Source organism: Blennius ocellaris, assembly GCF_963422515.1.
Source record: "Blennius ocellaris genome assembly, chromosome: 4".
Lineage (NCBI taxonomy): Eukaryota > Metazoa > Chordata > Actinopteri > Blenniiformes > Blenniidae > Blennius > Blennius ocellaris.
In genome coordinates this window covers 13,412,264-13,436,375 of record NC_137653.1, presented here as the reverse complement: position 1 = coordinate 13,436,375, position 24,112 = coordinate 13,412,264, and the positions used below count along the sequence as shown (strand labels likewise).

Sequence of the window (24,112 nt, the reverse complement as noted above, 5' to 3'; positions counted from 1 at the left end):
CAGTATTAACACAAATTCACTTACATGTAGCTTCTTTGTACAGTAACTCTCCAACTCAGAGAGTTGATCACAATGGCTGATTTTCTGTCCGGCAGATGATTGTGGCCAAAGAAAAACGTTTTTTCTGACTAAAACCTAAATAAGACACTTCAGTATTTACATCCCTGAAAAATGTACATGAATACACAAGAATTATTGTTTTCTGTCTGGTTTCACAAATAGTGTAAAAGGGGGGGTGAGGACGACAAGAGGAGATAGCCCAAAGCCCAAGGTGCGCTCCCTCGTCTTAAATCCATACAAAGTTAAAAGTTTACTCTACTTGGTGACATGAATCTTTACCTACTGTAACACCCATGACACAATTGATTGAGGGCTGGTTTATTGTTTCGTTTTTTTTCTTTTTTCTTTTTGTCCAGCAGGTTTTGAAAGGAGTCGTGAAGCCCTGAGGAGAAAGAGAGACGCAGATATAGCGTGACATGTCCCGGACTCAGTCTGGAGGCTGTCTGTCTCTGTGGTCATTCAGAACGCTGTTCCAAAGCCGTAGCTCAGCCATCCAGAGAAGGAAATAGCGAACAGACGGGAATGTCTCATGCCGGTGGTTGTTTTAGTTCATGTTGGAATCTCTCAAGTTTATGATGCTGGATAACCTGCAGTGACTTCAGAGACAGCTTCAGTAAGGTTTTCAGAAAATTTTTGCCCTTGGATTCCCTCTTTAAAGTTCATTATTATTACAGTGGTCTGTCATATACACGTAGTTACAAATGTTCCATATAATCTTTTTGTATCATTTCCAGCAGGCTCCTCACAACAATTCTGTGTTCACATTCTCTTTGTTTCACATCCGAGGGGTCATTGCTTTGTTCTTGATTTATTGCACATAATCATCAACACGCACGCACACAGACACACACACACACAATTGGTCATTCACTCCTGCACACAGTTGAGGCAATTGCTCACACTTCACCAAATATACATACATACATACATACATACATACATACATGCCCTTGGGCAGACAAACAATCACACACTATCTCTGTCAAAATGACCGTTAAAGTTCATGTTTTCAAAAAAGAAAGAAAAAAAAAAAGTCATGCCTTTTAGCTTTAGGTTGCACACATTCATCTAAAACATGGTGCTCATTGGAAATGAAGTCTGAATCAGTTGTTTGCTGTTTCCAGGAAATTTTATCTGATTCTGTAAACTTTCATTATGAATGTTTGCATCTGTAAATCTTTAAACTGCTATATTGGGTACAGGATGTGGGAGCGATTTAATCTATGTTGATACATTGTTGTAAACATACAGCAGGACATTCAGCACCATGAGAATATACTAATAAATTAATTAAGGCATGAAAAAAAAAGTAAAGAAAAGAAATCGAGAAATATTTACTTCCATTAATATTTTTCTCACTGAGAAGTTCAGTGCAGGTAGATATTGGTGTGCTTTCACAGATAATGAATAAATATTGATCGGTGTGCATTAAGTGTTTGCGTAAGTGTCTATCTGTGCATATGTACATGCACATGCAAGTTGAAAAGTGCACGCAGGAGCATTACTGTACTATATGCTTTTGCAGTTATTCATCCCTTACCGTACACATGAGGTACCCGCTAGTATTTTCAGTAGTCATGGCTATGGTGTTGTCATGGAGACATACTGGTCACCTTGTCAGTCAGAAAGTGGGCTAATAACTGCCTGTGTAAGGAGCTGGAAAAGCTGGCTCTAATTAGAGCTTGAGGCTCACCTGTCTCAACATCTACATGGAACCAGAGGCCACGGGATTAGTCCTGACCTTTGTAAACTAACTGGGTCTCATTTTTCCATTTTTCCTCTCAGTGACACATTAATATACTCAAACCCCATCTCCATCAACTTGTTAAGATACATACGATTATTCAAATTCACAACACTGAATTATGCAGCCACACCCAGAAGACCAGCCTCATTCCCTGACTGCCTCAGTGAGGCAACGATCAGTGGCGTCACTGGCCTCCACACGCGGCTTACGAGTTTTCCTCTGGCCTCCGCCTTCAACCCAAGAGTTATGAATAACCGTCCCCCCGCTAGGAGCTGGGTCCACCTGCAGAAGCGACACAACCCTTTTTTTAACTCGTGTTTTGAGGGCTCGTCGCAGTTTCTGCCGGGTAAAAGCATAGAGCAGGGGATGAAAAATCGTGGTTCCATAAGCCATCGCCAAAAAGCACAGACGCAGCCGCACCAGGCCGTCGCTTGGACCCATACACAGAATTAGAACATTGACCGCAGATAGAGGGGCCCAGCAGCCCAAGAAGCTGGATATGATTATGAGGGACATTTTCAGGACACGACGTTGCCTTTCCCGACGGTCCCTGTGCCGACGCACTGCCCGCCTCAGGGCAATGATGGCAGAAACCGAGGCCTGCACACCCATAGAGGAGGCAGGCAGAGGAGTGGTGGCCTGGGTCTGAGCAGATGTTGAAGCTGGGGTTGGAGAAGCAGGGGTTGCTGGTGTGGTTGCAATGGGAGTTGTGGCAGCAGTACTAACAGTTGTGACTGTTGCTCCACTGTCAGACATCCCTTGGGGCATGGACGTGAGCGGCGGTGGGGAGGTTGGTGTTGGGGTGGGAGATGGGATAAGAGGAGGGTGGCTCAGGTTCTGATTCTGGTTTGAGGACACTATCTCTGTGGGCAGGCTCAGGTCTTTCTTCTTCCGCCTCCTGCAGCGTATCCTGCAGGTGGAGTCCTTTGCACGTGTATTCCTCATCATGTGCGAGCCAATACGGATGTTTAGGGCTTGTAGGATTTTGGAGTAGGTGAACAACATGACTGCAACGGCGATGAAGAAGCAGGGCACTTGGAGCAACAAGTGGTAATACATAGCCAGGCCTGTGTAATAACCTTGCCCTCCAACACACAGCAGTGTCCTGTTCTGCCATGCCGGGCGCAGGTGGTGTGAAGAGGAGGAGGGATGAACGGAAGGTAATATGGAGGGGGAGAGGGAGGAAAAAATAGGGGTCAGTCCAGTGGTGAGTTCAGAGTCATTGCTTTGTCTTTCTCGCTCTTCCTCTTCACCATTATCAATTGTTGAGGAGAAAAAATCCCCCTCGAGGAAGGGCAAGAAGAAAACAGCCAGAGACACTGCCCACACTGCTGCCAAGAGCAGTGCAGCGCGTCTTGGGGTGAGCAGACGACTGGCTGGACGCACTGAGATGTCATATCGGTCCAAGCTGATTACTAGCACGTTGACTGCTGTGGCCACACTGGTGAATGTGACACACGCCTCATGGAAGCAGCAAAGTGTGGCAAGGCTGCTCACTCCGCTTTCATTAGCTGGGAGCAGGATCACGGCCACAGTCAGCGGCAGACACAGGACACAGACCAGTATGTCGAGCACATGGAGATTGACTGTTACCAGGTTGCTGACTGAATCCACCAGGTTGGACTGAGCACAGTAGAGCACGAGTACGGTCAGGTTGCTGCTGAAGCCCAACACCAGCTCCAGCATCAACACAGTGGTCAAAGACACCTGGAATCCCAGAGGGTAGGGTGTGCTCCAGCCTTCCTCCACACCCACCTCTCCCCCTCCTTCCAGCTGGCCTACCCCCTGACCGTCACTGGTCTCCAGGAGGTCGCGATAGCCTTCGGTCTCCATTGACGCCACAGCAGTCCGTCACACATAGCAAATGCAGCGACCACACCAGATCATGTTCTCTGGTTCCCTTTCCTCTGGCTCAGACAAGACAACGATGTTGATGTTGTAGAGATCTGTAGTTGTATCTATAAAAGAAAGAACAGAAAAGAGATGCAGAAAGGGGGGGAAGAGCAGAAAGGAGAAACACCAACGTGAGACAGGGACGATATAGTTTGATTGTCAGCATTTTTCACATTCTCTGAAAAATAATCCTGGACACGTTGCACAAGACTTATCAAGTGAGAAAACAAGTTGACTTGGCAAAGGGAGGTGAAAGTGACCGTGGTCGTCGATGGGAGTCATAGGGTGCAGTTCAAGCTGCTGCTAATGCTCCATGATGTGTCACCGAGCTCAGCAGTTAGACAGCAGCGTGCTTCATATAGACCGCGTTAGCAGCAGTGAGGATTTAGAGCAGATTGTCTCTTGGGGTGCATTTGAAGGTAAGAGCACATTAGAGGAGGACTTGGCAAAGAATCGCTGAACTTTACAGAATTTAACAAATCAACTGGGATTTATCCTTTCGCCATGCTTGCAATCATATGCCATGCTGAATTCTATTACAAGGACGTAGCTTTCTCTCATAAATACGTGTGGGCAGATTTTTTTAAATTTATCGTTACACAACATCAGAGTTTATGGGTGAGAAATAAAGCTTGCAGGATGAAGCACGTGCCTTGGAATGACTGGCAAACACACCTATAATGCAAAGGTGTTCTATTTTCTGGTCAGGTGTCTGTCCCATCTTATTACGATAGCTCATTTATAGACTGACTCGGTCAAAGCCAGCCTTCAGTCGTAAACCTGATTCTTTGTTTTATCCTACAAATAGTATAATATGATCAATTTGCCTCTCCAAGACCAGACATGGTGGGGACAGTACGAGATCCTTTGAGAGACTGTGCGGTGCATGACAACATCGCAAGACTCCAACTGAGGGTGGTAGCAGTTAGTCCTCTCAGGGAGGTGTAATGAAGATGAATGGATCAATGGTCCACAGACAGTCCCACATAAACAATGCTATCAGAGAAGGACCAGCTCCCTCGGCATCCTCTTTACACAACTTCTCATTCTTCTTTCCCCGACATTCTTCACATCCCCTCCTACTCTGCTCCCTTTTCAGCTCACTGTCTGACTACTTTTCATGGAGAGCAAGTCATTCATGCATGGCTGGATACTCTCCAGAGTGTGAGAAGGAATCATGCAAAGTGTTGATCATTTCCAAAAAAGACAGTTCTTCGATAGGCAGCATGAAAGAAATCCATTTTCTGAGCATCTGTGTAAGGCGGAGCTACAAAGGCTTCTGTACTGGCTGCACTGACCCAAACCTTTGCTGTCAACCTTTTCTCTGCTGCTGCTTTTGTTCTCACCCTCTTGTTTTAGCCTTTTCCCCTTTGCTTTATTTCACAGTCTTTCTTCTCATTTGTCATGTGGAAAGGACCTGCAGGCAGAATGGGACTCCGTGTGGAACAGTGGTCTATCTTAATTCACTAATGGGTTTCATGGGGTTTGCGGTGGTGCTGGAACATTGATTTAAAGCATCATCGATCTGCCAATTTAACAAGCCTGAGGCAAGAGAGCACATAAACACACTCCTCATCACATCCTCTTGTGGTCACCCACGGGCTCATTTTTTGAGTGGCGAATAAAATACTTTTGATGTGATGTTTAAGATTCCTTACTTTTAACATAAGCTATAATTAAAGATAATGTAATATTTCATATATTAATATTTTAAATAAGTTTATTATTCCACTGATCAAGGTCATCATAAATGATTAATAATTGGCATATCCCGGGCCTGTATTTCCAGAATTTCCACTGTGGCAGATAGAGTACTTGCCCTCACATTAAAACAATTACAGCAGAGTCATTTGATTTCACAGACGTGGCCGTGTGAGTCAAAACATAAAACATTTATCAGGATTGTGACCTTATTAGATCAAAAATAATCAATTACGTCTGTGTAGGTTCAACTTGACTGACAACATGGTAGTGCATCGAATCAAACAGCAAACACAGGACAGTCAATCACCTACATCAATCACAGAGTAAATGTACCTGTCAATACTGCATTACCCAAGTACTGTCTTCTAGCTCATGTGAGAGTTAGTCCAGGCATTATGGTGAACTACAATCTGCAATAAAACAGTCATTTTATACCATAAAATTGTTTTCGGCAAACATATAATGATAACCAAAAAAGGCCATATAACACAACATTCAAAAGTGACATCCATATGAGAATTCATACAAAATGTCACAACAAAGCTGAGTTTTGGGCAATTGTAAACACAGCCATGTTTTTGTAGACATTTAATTGTCTATCTTGTGAAATATCCGGCGACTATCTGTTTCTCTTCATTCTGGCCAGGCAGCAGACTCAATCGCTTTCAACAAGAATAATATATGCTATTATGGCTCGAAAAAAAACAATGAGCCACAATCAATCCCATAATAAAAGACGCTTAGTAATCTGCTGTGAACTGTTAACACTTACAAAGGGACGCCGATAATAGAGCAGACAACGTCATGTTAGCATGTGGTTGCCCCCAGCGAGATGAAATGTCAGAAGCCTTTTATATGAGCAGCTGTGACTCTGACCTGCGGGGTCGGGCAACAAAAGTCCCAGTACTCTAGCTTTTATAGGGACGGATGAAATTTAAACATGTAGACAGGCTCCTGAACTTTGTGCAGCTTTTGTGGAAAATGACAGTGTGAAGTGTCATTCATCTCAACTGTGAATTCTCATTCATTTGAGGTTGCAGGTCAATCTTACGTACTCTTTGATAACAAGTGCACTGTATTATTATGGCATGTTTCAAATAATAATAAGTGTTTGTTAGCATGGTGGCAGTTTTCAGTAGTCTCCCCCGGCAGAAGAAAATAGCTGGAAACAAGGTGAAAATGTTTGTGTCTTAAGTTGCATCCAGTCTTTGATTGACATGTTAGAAAGAAAAAAAGAAAAGCACAGGAAGCTTCAGGCAATTACAAAAAGCATATTAGGACATGACCCAAACAGACAGGCATTAACCTTTAATAATTCCTAGTTTAAAAGGTGTTCTGACAACTCAATTTTGGTAATTGAAGACAAACAAATACGAGATGTGTGTTTTATTTTTTTTTATAACACAGTAGCAGTGCTGAGTTCTGTTGAGAGAACATCACGGGAAATAACCTTCTTTCAGTCACAGATTGCTTTTGGTAACCTCAGGGGTCCCCTCTCAATTATCAATCAACAGTATTACAATCATGTGCTGAAAGCTAAATATTATGACTTCTTGGTTCAGTATTTAACCCAATGACTGTCATCATGGGATTTGACTTATGGTTTGCAGATGTTTTTGTTACATCACATTTTCTGCACTTTGTGAGATTTGCTCCAAAATAACAAAGTGTCCATGTCCCCAACTGCACAACATCCATGACCCCGTTGTCGGGGTTATTATGAGTGTCAAATAGGAAAAGGCAAGTTGTCAAGCCAGCTTTCACAATATCAGAGGGTAAACACTGTTGCTGTTGTTGGTGTGAAAAGTTCATTACACTTGCTCCATTTTTGGTTGTACGCGCACACAGACGCGCACGCACACACAAGTGTTTCACAGGCCTATTGATTTCATCGCTGTACAAAGACTAACAGTATTCAAGACAGCACTTAAGTGAGCACAGCGTCCGGTACTTCTTGGCATACGAATCAGTTATTTCCTTGTGAAGTGACACACTACACTCAGATAGAAGAAGACGAGTATGTCTGCAAAAATTATATTGCTGCAGGTTATGAGTAAACCTGTACTGAATAGTGAGGTTCTTGAAGGTACTGTACATGCTTGTCTGATAAAAACAGTGTAATAAAAATAAATGATAACATTTTTTATTTAAAAACGCATTGTCTTGGATGCATCAGAACAGGGAGCAAACAAAATACAAGTTACGATATTCAAAGATGGATCATTGGTGTTAATTGTTTTAAGTAAATAAAGCAAACATGTATTTCTCACCTTGTTTACTAAAACACTGTACATTTTAATTTTATTACTTCTATGTCATTCAGAGAGCATCATTCTCTTACCATACTGCAGTCCCACCTGAAAAGATTTTGCACAATTTGAAGGACCATTAAATGCACTTTATGTAGGGATAACCCCCCCCCCCAAAAAAAAAAAATCTACGATTTTTTAATAAAAAAATTTGAGTTTCAATTTGATTTTCTTTCTCAATGCATTTAAAAATGACTGCAGATATAAGATATATTGACCAAAGTGCAACTTTATTGCTGTGATTGTTCTCAGTTAAAATTAATATAAACAATCTCAAAATAAAAAGTAAATGAGGCGCCGTCATTCAACAAATTCAAGCTTTGACCCGTGTTTGCGTAAAAGTGCAACAGCAACTATGGAAACCCACAAAGAATGGTAGAACAGAACGTAAAAAATGACCCCCTAAAAAAAATTTGAGTAATCGATTAAATCGATATTATACCCAGCCCTATCTTTCTGTGATCCTACAAGGAATCGAGGCCAATCCACTTTTCTGATAAACAATACATGCACACCTGAAATAGAGCAGAAACACCACATTAAGTCTGTCCCTTTGTGTTCTGATTGCTGTCCACCATGGTACTTCCTGCAGAGGTCTACATGACGTTCCAGAATGAGCTGATCCTGGTCTGCAACACGCTGCCATTTTCCCCTCAATTCCAAACAATTCTATTGTGGCAGCAGCAGGAGGCATATGTGTACCAGGTGACAAAGTCTTTTTATTTAGTGTGAGCACTGCCTGTGTCCTGTATGGAGACAATGTGACAACCTTTTACAGAGGACAATAATGGACAATTATCTGTACAGTTACTGCCAAGTGTTAGCTATAATAATTATAGTATGTACTGGTATTTGGCTTAATGGTTTGCATGACTTTGTTGGAATATGATAGAAGTATAAAAGCTTGAAAAGAAAGTAGTGACAGCCCAGGTTTTGTACATTTCTGTAAGCTGAGGTCTTTACCGATTTGCATACATGAGAATCCAATTTTAAAGTGAAATATCCTATTTTCAGGCAAGCTATACAATAGATTCGTTAGGAGTTAGTTCACTTAGTCTGCCCTGCTCTAAGAAGTGACACGTTTTAATCAGTATTTCAGTTGCTCTTGTTTGTTTTCAGCTGTTGGAATCTATCCAGCTCCTCCATGAGTTTCTGCACTTGGGTCTACCTAAGGGATAGAGACTGCCAGTGCTGTTTACACAAGGACAACAATAGTCAAAGTAAGTGGTGTTTTAACAGAAAATGTAAAATAAAATGTTTTATGATTGTTCACTGTGAAATGAGGTCATTACATCTGACGAGAAAGATGTAAATGTACCTGGTTCCTTCTCTTTACCTCCCTTAACTGACGTTTTCCTATACAACTGTAAAATGTCAGAAAAAATAAAACAAGAATGGCTTTACTCTTTGATTCCTTGGGACTGTCACCAAAAGCTGACATTTAAGGAACAAAGAGAATTGGGAGGAATACACAGGACAGACTTGGGCTGAACGGGCTAAAGAGAGAAAGCAAACAGTGTGATAGTGCACACAGCACGCTGATTCATGGCTGTCTTAGGTATTCCTAATGTCCGCAGTGAGACAATCGATCAAAGGCTTAATTTTCCCACTCAATTCATCTCACAGCACTACCAGCAAGCGGCCACCAGCTGGGCAGCAGTATCCCTGGCAGGCTCCCAACAAACGAGTTGGGACAGGCCAGCACACCCAACACTGTGAAAGCCAGATCCATATCCATATATGTGTGTATATATATATAGTCACAAGCACACTATGTAGTCAACGATGTATTGCTAACTGGCTGCCACGCACCCACACAGCCACCCACTGGGAGCCCTCATCTCTGAACCGGCTCCCTGCCTGTATGCTCTCCACTGATACAGACACCGATGGATCGCTATCTGAGGTGAATGACATGTTGTGTGCTTAAGAAACTGCTGAATTCCATCTGCACCAGAGCCTGAGACAGGTTAGGGACAAAGGGATGGGGGGGTAACAGGAGGTAACATGAAAATGGGAGGTGGGTGTAGTGAGGGAGTGATGGATGGGAGGGAGGCTTCGGGGTGTGCAGATGGATGCTGGGATGCTGAGTTGTGTGCTCGCTGGAGGGGAATGTTTGTTCCCTGCTCGCTACCTCTATCTATCTCTCTTTTGAATAGTCCCAGTTGTGCCGCCTCACTTTGCCTATTGGCCATCCATCACACAACCAAGAAGCTCTTTTGTTTTTACTCTGTTCAGTATCTTTATATGGTACACTTTCGGCTTCTTGATAGACTCATTTCTGATTTTTATTATGAAGCTACTGGTTAATAATGCAACAGTTCATTTAGCCTCTCAAGAATTACTTATACATCAGAGACTTTATAGGCAAAATACAAAAATCCCATGTCTAGTCATTTTACATGCGGTGTTTTTGAAGGATTACCACCAGAACAGCAATAAGGAATTCATATTAGATGATTCAGTTATCACATCCTATAACCTATTGGCACATCTCAGTATAGAAATATAACCATGGTCCATAGACAGCTCTGGTCCGGAGGGTGTGGGATATCATTACCACCTGACATCTTGTTCAGTGATATTCACTGGGTTTCAGCCTTCATTAAAAACACTTCTCTGCGCCTTTTATCTGGCTGTGACATCCAAAAGCCTATCATTTTGCTATTACATGCACCACCTATCAATGACCACTAATCACGGCTGCCATGTAATCACAGCTCTTCAAGACAAGAAGAAATCAAAATCAAATGTAAAAGCTGGCAAGATTACGGAAAACGGCGTAAAAAACAAGTGGAGGCTTCAATATAAATTAGAGCCTTAGGAGGCTGTTCAAAGCCTGATTGAACAGAATAGAAAAGATTTATGATGATGAAAGACAATAGAACAAGATCGAATTGAGAGATATAACAGCATTCATTATATTTCTATTATGTCGGTAATTACTCCTCAATTATTTATGTACGGTGAAGTGATTGTGATCAGTGACAACTTCCTCCTTGCTTTGCTTTCAGATGCTGAACGGACTGTCCAAATTTAGTTGTCAAAAGGAAGTAGTCGGTGTACGATAACCACCTGTGTTGATTCATATGGTACAAGACTGTGGCGAATAAACAGGCAAATGTGAGGTCTGTGGACGTTTTAATGCAGCACTGCTGACATAACGCCAAACCAGCAGCTGTGTGATAACAAGCCTCACACTCATTTAGTAAGAGATAGTGTGACCCGTGCTAATGCATCTGTTTCACTGCCCCGGACATATTTCCTCACATAAACTGGGACTTTCACATATACAGATGCTAATTCTAAGAGGGTGTGTGTGTGTGTGTGTGTGTGTGTGTGTGTGTGTGTGTGTGTGTGTGTGTGTGTGTGTGTGTGTGTGTGTGTGTGTGTGTGTGTGTGTGTGTGTGTGTGTGTGTGTGTGTTTTTAATAACTTTTTTTCCTATGTGGCATGGTGCTGATTCTGCTTTTTGAGTTCCTTTAATCCAGAAAGTGAACTTGCTTGAGAATCTGTGAAAATGGTGAAATGTGTGGAGAGAAAGACTCTCAACAAACGGTACAAGGAAAGAAAAAGAAATCATACAACAATTGGGTTTAGGTCAAAGTGGGCTTCCTTCTAAAGCAGCTCTGGTATTTAGCTGGGGTTCCAAAGAAACAGCCATTTCTGATCAAATGAAAACCACTGTTAAGAGAAAACTTACTGATGTCTTGTTGGAAAAAAAAAATCTTCTATTGCCTCTTAATTTTTCATGACCCCCTGGTGAGTTGTCCCACTGTTTGGGACTAACGTATCACATTGCAGGAGGACCACATATGCTTCTCCAGGAGAGACACTTTGATTGAAGAAGCAGTCACAGTCTGTTGGATGATTGTATAGAAGGTTCATATGGCTTCTTTTCTTTCTCCATATGGACAGATGAAATGATCTTGCTCTGTGAAGCCATTGTGTGAAATCCCAAGTTCGTCACTAACGCAGGATGAGCACAGTATGTCCTTCAGGACTAACAAACACATTGCAAGTTCTTCCCTGCAATTGTCGGTACATTTTGTGGCTTTGATAGGAGCTGGAGATCAGTGAAACAGCGTGAACCCATTTGCAAGCACGTGTGACATTGCCCTCGTGCTTGTGCATGAACATTCCTACACAACTAAATGGGAAGCGACTCATGAAAGCCTGATTACGAATCATTGTGGTTGGTCAATGACCAGGGTTTGTCTGTACCAACGGGAACCCAGTGAAACAACGTGGCACCTCGCAGGGAAGTAATTTGAAAGAATATACGCCTAATCAGGACAATTTTGCACTCTTGCAGTGCTCACCTTCAGCTTAAATTTAATCAGACCTTGCTTCTGATCATTGCCTGCGGAGAGAGAGAGAGAGAAATCTCTCGAAGCACCAGACTCATTCTCAGTGTCCATGAATGGTAGCGCTAAAAGAAACCAAAGAACAGATAAAAGTCTGAAAACTGAAATCTCAAGGCAATATCATTGAGCAATGGGGCAAACAGACATGATGAAAAGATCAGATGGGGGGAAAAAAAAGACTGAAGTTGCCTGCATGAGGTTAAAATGATTAAGCTGTTTTACTCCCGAATGCAATTAGACCTCAATTAATGTCATTTATCTCCAGCGGACAGAACATCATTGGCCGGGAGGAAAGCTGCACTGCAGGAATCCTTACTATCGCACTTTAGTTAGAGACAGGCAGAGTAAGGAATGATATCTAAATAATTCTACATTTATGTACAGAACACGCTGATACATCAGACACATCACAAACATTTGTGGTAAACTGTTTCTGTAACAGATGTACGAGCAGCATGAAAATCTATCTGTGATTATGATAAAGTCATAGCGAAATATATCAAGGAAAACACAGGGAAGAAAGCAGACGCGTTGCTCGTCTACACATAGATGATCACACCAGGTGTTTTTCTTGTCCTGACAGTCTATTTCCTCACCATCACTTCATGCTGCTCTTCTAATGATCTGGTGTTTCCGTCTCCCTCTCTTTATTTGCTCCTCATGTGTTGTGCTTTCATGATCCTGTCAGTGTTTCTTCCCACATCGAGCTGGGATGTGCTTCACCTGTGTTGGTCCACATCATTGGCTGAGGTCGAAGGGATTCGCTTTAGTGACCCTTTAATTTCACAGAGGACCACAAGTGCACTTTAAGAAGGCTTTATTTAAAAAGGATGAGCGACCCAAGTCACCAGCAATCAACACATCTTATGGACTAAATTGCTCCTGGCCTCATTTTGGCTTAAACTTTTCAATTCTGTTGTTTGTCAGGCTGCTTTTCATTTGGCTTCAAAAATGTGTGACTTTTACATTAATGCTAAAATAACAAAAGAAATTTTACTTTGACAAATCCTACACATGGAGTTTGGTGAAGTAAGCTAATTAAAAACAATGGGAATAATCTCTATGAAATATTCTTCTAATAAGTAAAGTACAGATCTGGACATTGTTTAATTATTTTCACTACAGAGGTCCTGAAATGTAACTACTATTCAAGCCTGATGCAGCATTGCTTTTCGGAGAGTAAACGTGATTTTCATTGTCTCACATTTCGACATATGCACCATTTGTCAACACTAAACAAAAAAGGTAAAATATCTGTTCTGTAAACTCTTTAAGGACTTTTTCATTCCTGCAAGAATGAGTGATGCTGTGATGTTCTCCACTAAATTATTAAACTAACACTTTCATTTTCACAAGTAATAAAAAAACAATGAATTATATATTTAAAAAAAAAAAACAAATCTGCCAAGAACAAAGCTTCTCAGGAACTTTTTTTTATGGCTGCGCTAGCTCTTACATAAATCTTATGTGCTCTGCTCACACCAGTTTTTGTCCAAAAGTAACCTCCAGAAGACACAATCCATTTTCCTGTGATGTTATATAAACGCTAAGTGGAGATTTTCAATCAGCGTATCAGTTCTGATTTACAGTACTCTATTACTCAGTAAAGTGTCACAAGGACTGCTTCCCTCAGCTGGGTATCTCGCTGAAGACTGACAATTGTGGTGGAATATTTCCCCACCAGCATCATCAAAGCTTGTCTATAAATACACAGAAGCAAACACACAATGACCCACATGCAATGCAAACACACACAAGCTGACAACCATGTGGAAATGGGGGGGGGGGGGGTTGATAAAACAGTTGTCACGATGAGAGTCATAGCAGGGATGCAAATGCAAGGCTGAGTAATCTATGTGCAGAAAGAAGATGTTATACACCTGAAACCTCTGAGTGTTTACTCTCATTATTAATCTCACACCCTGTGTGTGTGTGTGTGTGTGTGTGTGTGTGTGTGTGTGTGTGTGTGTGTGTGTGTGTGTGTGTGTGTGTGTGTGTGTATGTGCGTGTGTGTGCATGTGCATGTGCATGTGTGCGTGTGTGTGTGTGTGTGTGTGTGTGTGTGTGTGTGTGTGTGTGTGTGTGTGTGTGTGTGTGTAAGCTGCATTCTCAGCATTTTATTATTTTCCACAGCAAGTCATTTCAATTCTGGTTATTGCAGAGAATTATTGGTGTTTGACTGAAAAAGTAAGAGAAGCAAGAGGGACACGATTGAATGGCAAGTCAGGGAAACTTTGACGAAGGAAAAAAAAAACACTTTTACTATAGAGTGCCACAGGGTAAAAAAACGTTTGTCTTTAACCGTGGAAAATGACAAAAACAATTTGCAGCATCATATTAAAAGAACCGAATTTACCCTCAAAAGTGTAACTGCACATAGAAAGTCCTGTCAAAAAGTCCAGTGATAGATTTATTAATGCAAAGAGGCAGTTATTTGACATTCAGATTTTTTTTTTTGGACTGTGACTTCAGCTTCAAGAAAATATATCACGTTGCTGGTGAAAACTTGTTTGGGAGGGAAAAACCCCTCATGGAAGGTGTCACCATCTCATTTCACATCGCTCATCAAAGAGACAGCTGTACTGCACACGGTCTGGGATACAGCTGCACATTCAAACAGATGAAGAGGAAGAATATGAAGGTAGAAGCAGAGGTCTTTCAGAATCCTGCTGTGGGTATACATTTTGAATAACATCTTTAAGGGGGCATGTTCACGTGTTCCATACCAACTAATGATATATATTTGATAAGATACACATGACTAAAGCATTATAACTCAAGACATTTCTTCATTAACTAAAACCACTGCGCCTTAAATGATCAAACTCGCCACCTCCATGCCAAGTATGGCGCATGCATGTGACTGAAGCATTATCAACAACAACCCATGCAAGTCGCTTAGAACTATAGGATCAATATCGTCTTCATACCAGTATGATGTTACTCCTTCGAATCACCATATTCGGATTGTTTCCATCTTTAGCACATATTATATTATTGATGGTGCACAACATTTAAGCCAGAAATGGTCTTGAACAGTTGAAGGATATTTTTTCTCCCCCTTGACGAGCCACTTCATTTATAAATTGCGAAATAAGCCATGAAAATAATCCAGTGACAAGACCATGGGCTGTTTTCAGAGCCCCTCTCAAGTGCAGCTCTGAATCAGGTGATTTGTTATTGTTGCAATATAGTCCGCAATCAAACCAGACCGTCTTATCCCGTCGTAAAAGACCTACAATTTCGCAGATTGTATTTGGAATCCCAAATCATCCACATTTCCAGCTGTCATTTATTATTATTATTATTATTATTAATATATATTTTTTAAAATATAAACACCCAACGCCCAATGTGGAGGCAAATACAACATCGAAACCACGATGGGTCTTTCAATACCAGTCCGACGTGAGCAAAACGGAGTCTCATGAGAGAAAGTGCTATAGACAAGTGTTAAACTTACCAGATTGTTGGTGGGAATTCCCTTTACATCGTACTGCAGGTGTCGGTGCGGTGCGCTTCCTCCAGCACTGGACCCCGATTCACTCCAGCGCTCTCCAGGACCAGGACAGCCGGCTGTCAGCCAAAAACGTGACCAGAATAATTTGCCTCCGTTTTGTCATAAATATTACAGCGGGAGGGGGTTGGTTGGTTGGTTGGTGGGGGAGAGTGAGTGAGGGTGGTGGGAAACCCTCCACGGCTGCGGATGAGGAGGAGCGCAGCAGTGCCGCTGTCCGACCACAAACACCGCGCTGTCACCGTCTCCGTGTTAATTCCGCGCGCCGCGCGTCACGCTGCACCTGTCGACTCTCCTCATGCCGCGGACTCGTGCAGCATCCCACACACGGACCGGCCAAACGCATGATCACGCGCTTAACCGCTCGAGGGAGCGCAGATCGCTCCAATACGGTGATCGGCAAGCGGAGGAGGCAAGGGGTTTGGGGGGGGGGGGGGGGGGTGTTGGAGGGGGTGAAAGGTTTTTTTTTTTTTTTTGGAAGGGGGAGGAGACAGGGATGCGGGAGGAGAGCGGGGCTGGCGTGTACGTGTGTGATGGGTATAGCCTTCCACAAGGACGACCTGAAATTCCTCAAGGGTGAAGGCGCCCTTGTAATAATTCAACCAGATTTCCTAATTAGTTCCTTCCCCCTCTCTAAAAACATATTACGCACACTTCACCTGATCTTCCTCAAGGAAAAATGGCTCTCATCCAGGCTTTACTCGAGAATATCAGTAACCCCCACCCACTGAGGAAGAGTCTGTTAGAGGTTTTCTGCTGCAAACTGAGAGCCTTGCAGTGCGCGTCTGTCCAGCTTGTGTCTGAATTTCCATGTTCAGTCTTCATTGCTCGTGGAGGAGGAGGAGCCGTATCACAGATTCATGAGGTTTGGAGCCACATTTCACCTGGGATCATCATCTCAATCCTGGGCGCATCCTTCCATGCGCTTTCTGTCATGAGCTGTGAGCCGGGATCAAGGTCAGACTGTTAAATCTGTGACCTTGAGCACGTCACAAATATAGAGTTCCTCTCACTGCATGTCTCACTGGTTCAGAGGCAGTTGTTTTAACTCCAGGTGTAAATCACTGTGCAGGTGAGTGTGTGAGATAGTGCAGTGGAAGGATTTAGATAAAACATGCAAAGACCTGGAGTCTCTGAGGGAAGCTGGGGGCAGCCGAGGTCGGGCGTTCACTTTTCATAAACTATTTAGATGCGTGCTCAAACCCAAAAGGAGAAATGACTGTGAAGATGGGATATATTGTTTTTGCATCAGAACTTTGAACATTAAACTGAATTTGACTGCTATTCATTCTACGATTCAATGGTACCATTTTAACTTAGTTCTTACTGTGCAAAAATAATGTGTTCATCCTCTTTTGACTGTCTATTCAACCATCTTCGGTATCATTTGATCCATAGTGGTATTTGTGGAGCTGGAGCCCATTCAAGCTGACGTTGAACAAACAACAGACACTTTTATGCATGGATTTATGTATCTTTGATAAATGCATCATACAACCACATTAGCAATTTTTTCCAGTAAATATACATCTACAGCTTGCAACCGAAGAACATATTTGATAATAACTGGTTAGACCAACTACCGTGCATAAAAATATAGCTTTCTATGCATGGAAATTCATGTGTAGGGATGATAATTGCAGGGGAAGAGTGTGTATGTTTTGAGCTGAAAATATAGTTTAACATAACAACTCTGTGTGATTGCTTCCAGATTTCCACACAGTTTTTCTGCACAATGTCTCTGCTCTCAGTAACCCACTTGACTCTCCATCACATTGTCGTCTTGGTGTCTTTGTAGCCCACCTTTTTCCGTTCACTGCGCCACACATTTACCTAAGGCAACCTGTAAGCGCACAGCTGCTGTTCCCCCTTTCTTCTCCCCCCCCTATTAAACACGAAAACTGTAAATTGCCCTTGCTACCAACCTGAAGTTCTCTGCAAAAACAGTCACATAAAAATGCTAAGCTCGCTAGTGGTTAGAAGCATCTGCCAAACACCCACATGCCATATGTCTATGTGACTTAGCCAAGCGGAGATACAGAAAGGCATCTAAACACGCGCTCCCAATACGAGACAGCAAATGTACTCGTAGTGTCATCGAGAGGACTCACAGAGACACCGTAACAAGAAACATACACTGAAAAACTCCCGCGACAAGATGACTGGAAATCCACTCCAGTTTGTGAAAATCTATAATGACATTGTTTAAAGCTGCAGGGTCCAGAGTAAAGCATCAGTCACAACAAGAGTGTGTGATGTAAACACAAAAGCCAGAATCACTGTCATCCATCATATGTTCATTCTCATCGCATTCCTGCATGAATGATGAGATGAACGTTTTCTGATCACAAGTTGTATACAGCTACACCGTATGCATTTACGGTGTGTTCTCCGTCAGCTCATCCTTTGTACTGATTTCCTATATTTTCCGCAATGTCTTTCACAAACTCTGAAAGAAGAGGCATGAACTTGAGACTTAAGAAGGAGCAACAACGACAGCAGACAACATCCACTTCCTCTCAGTGATCTCAGAGTCCATATATGAGTCGGTCAACAGAAACTTTGATGTCTCTATTTGCTTTCAGGACAATTTCCTCCCATACGTTTGTCAAATCTCTGTTACGATGACGAGAACTCCAAGAACGCTATTCTCTTTGATATTTAAGTTGGATATATAAAGACATTTCCTCTGAAGTGTTTCAATTGGTTGGATTTTCTGTCACATCTCAGCTGCTCTCTAAACATCGCAGGTCTTCTACATTTCAGCAACTCTTTAAGAATAAGCAGGAACAGAAACATGCTATTAGACGTATGTATTTTTCTTTCTAAATCCCAAAGTCTAATTAAACTTCAGTCTTGTCAGGATTCAGGGAGATTAGCAGTTATGTACAGTGACCTCCTGTCCGTGGAGAGAGATTTCCGCTAAAGGCGTCAATAAAGCACAGATTTATTTCCCCTCTCTCAGGCTTTATTCTTTATTTACAGGGTAGTGATTGTAAAGCATCTACAATCATGTTTCCATAGCGATGCGCACAGGAATCATTTATGGGTGCAATCAAATGCACAGGCTCGTACATTCACTGTACCCTTTGCAGTGGGGGATTATTGACGACATGCATATGTTGTGTCTGTTCATGAGTCAGAGCAGGAAAGTGATCTTTGTCCCAGTCGGTGCAAAGAAACTTTTATAACCTCTTGTGGCTCAAGTCAAGATCCAGAGCCTCAATGTGCTTCCGACAGTCTGGAGAGGGAAGAGTTAGAGCTAGTGGTGGTGGTGGTGGGGGGGGGGGGGGGCTGGGCAGGACATCACAAGGCTGACACAACCTAACCTAACCTAACCTAACCTAACCTAACCTAAACCTCACCTCACTTGGTTGAAATAGCGGAATAATAGTGCTGCCAATTCATGCCAAGATGAAAACCATATTCCATGAACACTCTGTTTGGACATTGCAGTAAAAAAAAAAAACCCCACCAAATTTAGACTTCTGTTGATGTTTTTTGTTTTAAAATTTTTATTTTCTTTATGAAAAATCGACAGGATCACCTCACGCATGTATTAAAAGTAAATGCGCACAAAATGTTGCTGTCAATCAGTTTCGGTGTTAAACTATTTGTACGGGTATTTCAACCGGGATCAAAAGTTGAAAGACCAAATCATAAATGGACGGTGGCCCAGAAGTGTAAACAGCACAACACAACAACAAAAAGTCACAACACAAAAGCAATAGACTGTATAAATGTTCACATTATGGTGGGGTCTAGAGGGAATCTTGGCATCGCCACGTTCAGTGCCGTGATTTATTCTTCTGGAGATCATAAGCATCTTTGCAAGCTAATCAGTGTCACTGTGTCTGGTCAATCAAGATGGAAGAACACTGGCACGAGTTGCCTTGGCACTACTGAGACTTCATGCATTCAGACTGAATATAAAACAATCAGTTTTGATGACACCGTCAAACGTTTTTTTTTAATCAAATTTAGCTGTAATTTTTTTTTCAGAACACAAACAGTCTTTAGCAAACAAGGCTGATAGTAATGAAAATGATCGTCTTCTCTAAAGGATTACAGGCTGAATTCCAAGCCTTTGCAGCAGTGTTGAGTATATTGACATGTAATGGAGGCATGTTTAAGAGGTGATTTATATTCAGTCACAGTCGGACCTGCCCTTGAATTTGACAGAAACATCCTGTGGACACAACCTTATTGTTGACCTTATTATAGTATACTGAAAAGATAGCTGGCTGGAGTGTCCCATAAAGAGAGACAGTGCCAATTAAAATGTCACAGTGTCTCACTGTGTCACCTACTGACTCATCTCCGCTTCCTGCTCAAATGAAAACCACTTGAACACAAGAGGCAAGATTGAACCGATTGAACGGAGCAGAGCAAGCAATAAAACCATCTGAAGAAGAGAGTTTAAATTCACTGAATTATCAATGACAAAGCAGAAGTGAGGTGAAGTACTACAGTGTTTAAAAAAAAAAACCCAACAAAAAAACAACAAAAGGCACACGAGTTGAGAAAACATTCATGCAGGAAATGAGATCTTTGACCTCTAAACTGTGCGACCTGATAACTGTGTGCATGAGATAAGAAAAGAAAAGAAAGCTGAATAGAAGAAAAACATGTATGAAGACGTCTTTGTGAAGCTTCTGCGGTTTGACGAATGGACCTTGAGCTGAGGTTTGCAAAAGGAGAGGCAAATGCTGAGCTATGGTCATGGGGCAGACAGAGAGGATTATGGGTGAGGTAGAGCGAGGAAGACAGCCAATAAAGAGCAGAGGAGTAAAGAAAAAGGAAGGGGGGGGGGGTAAGAGGAAACAAAACAGATAAAGCAAACAGGGACAAAGAAAAGAGGCAACAACAAAAACATCTTCAGGAGGTATTTGACCGGAGTCCAACCAATTACAGTCCTGCATTATGAATGAGAAAAAAACAAATTTACCTTTTGCCAGCACAAAGAAGGGGAAGCAGGTCACAGAGAGGCTGTTCACTAAATGCCACCTCTGAAGTGTTTGTATGAGCTCCTGGTGCTCTGCCTAAGAAGGGGGTAGACTGATTCAGCCTCTCATTAGTGCACCCAGGAAGTCGTCGCACACCTGCTCACTGGGTGTAATATTGAACGTGTCATCGTGACTGCGTGACCCACCACAGCTGGTCAGTCATGTTTAAGTTTGCAGGTTGGTGGCACTGTGATACATAAATGTTCTTAATGCCGCAGGGTTACTGTGAATCCACTGGCTGTTGCCTTTCAAATAAGTCTAATGGGCTGTGAAATGAGTTTTATCTCTGCACACAACATGGCTTGAGAACAATTATGGAATATTGAGTCTCCAGCTCGGCAAATGCATTGTCATTGTGAATTGCATACAATATAGCCTTTACGAAAACACACCAAGTCCAACATTTACATATGCATGTTTCAGTTAAGAAAAAAAAAAGGGGGGGGGGGGCATATCACCATCAGAACATTTGATTGGAGGATATTTTTGTCTTTGCTATGCACAAGTGGGCCCAGGTGTCTGCATGACGACACGTTCACCTGTGCTCCTGCAGTCAACTCCAGTCAAGACATTTCAGGTTTGATTGAACCACAAAGGGACTGAGTGATGGATGGAAGATGAGGCGCGCACTGACCTGTCACTTCAACCTTCCCCCTCCCTCACGCTTTCAGTCCCAGACCCTTCCTTTTCTGACCTCTGTCTATGTGGTCTGCTCTCCCTGTGCACAGTGTGACATCCATGATTCCTCTGTTCATCCCGCCCTTCCTGTTCCTCATTCAGCCTGTCACTTACCGGCTCGTCTCGACTCGGCAACACCTGCCTTCTCCTACACAGCAGCAGCCGGCTTTACCTTAAACACCGTGGTCATCATATTGAACATTTTATATAAGCTTCCACTACAAATGGGTATCTGTGTTTGTCTTTTTTTAGTGGAGCCTTGGGGCACCATTTGAATCAGAGTGAAGATATTACTTGAAGCCCACCACATAAAATGTGCTGAATAACAGAGATAGATCCCTGGAGCTCAGTAATCCAAACTGATACATCCTCTCAGACAGCTCTCATACTGTACATCCATCTCACAGACCAGGAGGAAATAATATTTGGTCTCAACTTAGCAGTCTTCTTCCATCTCAACAAAAAGACAGTTTAACTGAGTCCGTCTCCCGTTTTCCTTGTGTGTTGGAGTTACCGGTAAGTTGTTATACAAATCCCAATCAGATTTTAATGAATCAATAGGCAATTACTTTAGGTAGCTGTACTGGTTGGATGGGGTCATTTAAAAAGCAGAGCCTGGAAAAGAAAGTAATTCAGGAAAAAGAAAAGTCATCTGTAAAAGTAAAGATTATAATCTTTCAGAGCCATAACCCAGTAGCACCAAGTCAAATGTTAGTACAGATGATGTCAGAAGAAGTGAGCTGCAGTAGGACTTGCAAGGACGTCTGGCAGCTCTTTTCTGCTGCTTACCGGGGTCAGAAGTCAACGGAGTGCAGTCATCTCTGAGGAAATGCGGTGACACTTCTGATATCACAAACGAACTTAAAAAGAGAAGGCTTGTGGAGTTAAAGAGCTGTACAGAAATGAAACTGATAAGAAAAACTGCCTGATGTCAGTTAGGATTTGCTCTGAACCCCAGTGGTTGATAAGCCTGCTGTAGAAGATGGATGGATGTCTTAGCTCATAAGTTCATCAACACTGGAAAGTGGCCACATATATAAATTATTTTCATGATATATATATATATATATATATATATCACATGGTGCAGCAGTATTAATATATATGGTATAGATATAAAAATGTAAGTATGGAAATTGCTTTAAAAATCAGCTTTGAAAGCAGCAGCAGCTGTGAGACTCATATTACTGATACACACTGTGATGTCGGACATGCATTGATTAATGTTAATATTAATACTATAAAAGTGTAAAATCCTGATTGGGTGGCGATGCAGAAAGTGGTTGGAGCCCAGCTCGGGGTCGTGGAACGCAGGACCTAATGCCAACTTTTCTTTTTTCCCCATGAAGATGTTGAGCAATATAAGTGACTGTATCTTTTATTCACAGTAAATGGACCTTCCTCACCTCCCAGTTACTTATGGAGCAACATTAGAAAACAACTGATTCATGTCCACTGAGAAATTATGGAAGCCGGGTTCCGTGCTGCACAGGATTTTCTCTACGTCTCTACAACAGTCTGGATAAACAGATTCATGTCTTACTGCCATCTCACCAATAACTAACAGTTGTCAGCCTTCTCTGCTTCCTAGTCAGCTGCGAAATTACAGATTATGGAAGTGGATCACTGCAGGGCTTAGAGAATGAAGGAAGGAGGTGGATGCTGGGAAAGGAGAATCACAGATAAGGAGAGCAGAGATGCTTAAAAATACTAATCTCTTGTCCTGATAAGTTTGAGCAGACATGATAGAAAACAAAGTGCAGGCCTCTGAATGACAGTATGAGGAGATGAGGAATGGCATATGTTAATTTAGGCCAGAATGTCTGAGATATCCCATGAGAGCCCTATAATAATGCTGAGGCATTGTGACACCCAGGTGGCATATCCTCATCACTGCCATAATGAAGACAATATGCTAAATAGCTGAGTCATCTGCTGCAAGGAGGAAAAAAATTAAACAAAGTCAAAAGCACCATGATCATGGAGAAGTGAGACAGAGGAGAAATTACACAGTTTGGAAGGAGGAAGTCCTGGAAGTTACTCTTCAGTCCAACCACGACATTTATTTAGCATTTTCAAGGCAAACTTTGAAGCCTGAAATTTTGTGAAGCACATCCTTTTTGCACGACTATGCCATGCATATAGAAGTGGACTGAGAATCAGGGAAATTTGCAGCGAACCAAGATATGATCTTGTGCAATAGCCGCTTCTAATTGAAATTGCACATTGTGAAGGTTCCCAGTGCAGCCAGGGGCAGAGAGGTGAACCTGAACTCTCAGATCAATAGACTGAATAAATGCTTAGACTGGCACAAATCTAAGTGCTCAAGTGAAAGACTTACAGGACAGCAAGAATTCACGAGGTCCAACTTACACCGACAACAAGCTAAGGAGATCGAATGGATAAAACACAGGGTCACAGTATGAAGGGAACTGTCGGGGAAAAAAAGCATACTTGCTCTATGCTTTTCACAAACCTTGCACACTCCCCACCACACAAACACACACACACACTTATCCAGGTACAAGACACTGTCTCTACTCCAAAATGGCCCCCCCACACAAGTGGTCTCTTGGTTTTGTCTGATAAGCAATGTGAACAAGCAAGTAGGATAGAAACAAATATAGAAGTGATGTGGATCATATGCTAATATGGCTGAGAGGGTAAAAGTGAGATTGAGCACATTTCCAGCATGTTTCATTGCTATAGCAACAGCCTTTGTACTCGTGGAGGGAAGTGGGTGGCAGGGAAAAAAAAAAAAAAGAGCAAAAGTGAGAGGACTGTCAGAGGGAGAGACTTTGGCATGCGCCTCTCTCTCTTGGCGAGGTTATA

The 24,112-nt window shown here is 42.2% G+C and overlaps 1 protein-coding gene across 1 annotated transcript; it reads right to left on the bottom strand.

Moving 5' to 3' along the window:
- Window positions 1-1,951: 1,951 nt before the first annotated feature.
- LOC308129168 (G-protein coupled receptor 22) lies at window positions 1,952-3,640 on the bottom strand (the record flags this gene model as incomplete). Its single annotated transcript, XM_080494973.1, has 1 exon — window positions 1,952-3,640. The coding sequence occupies one exon, from the start codon at window positions 3,638-3,640 to the stop codon at window positions 1,952-1,954; it is 1,689 nt and encodes a 562-aa protein (XP_080351099.1).
- Between the last annotated feature and the right edge of the window lie 20,472 nt (window positions 3,641-24,112).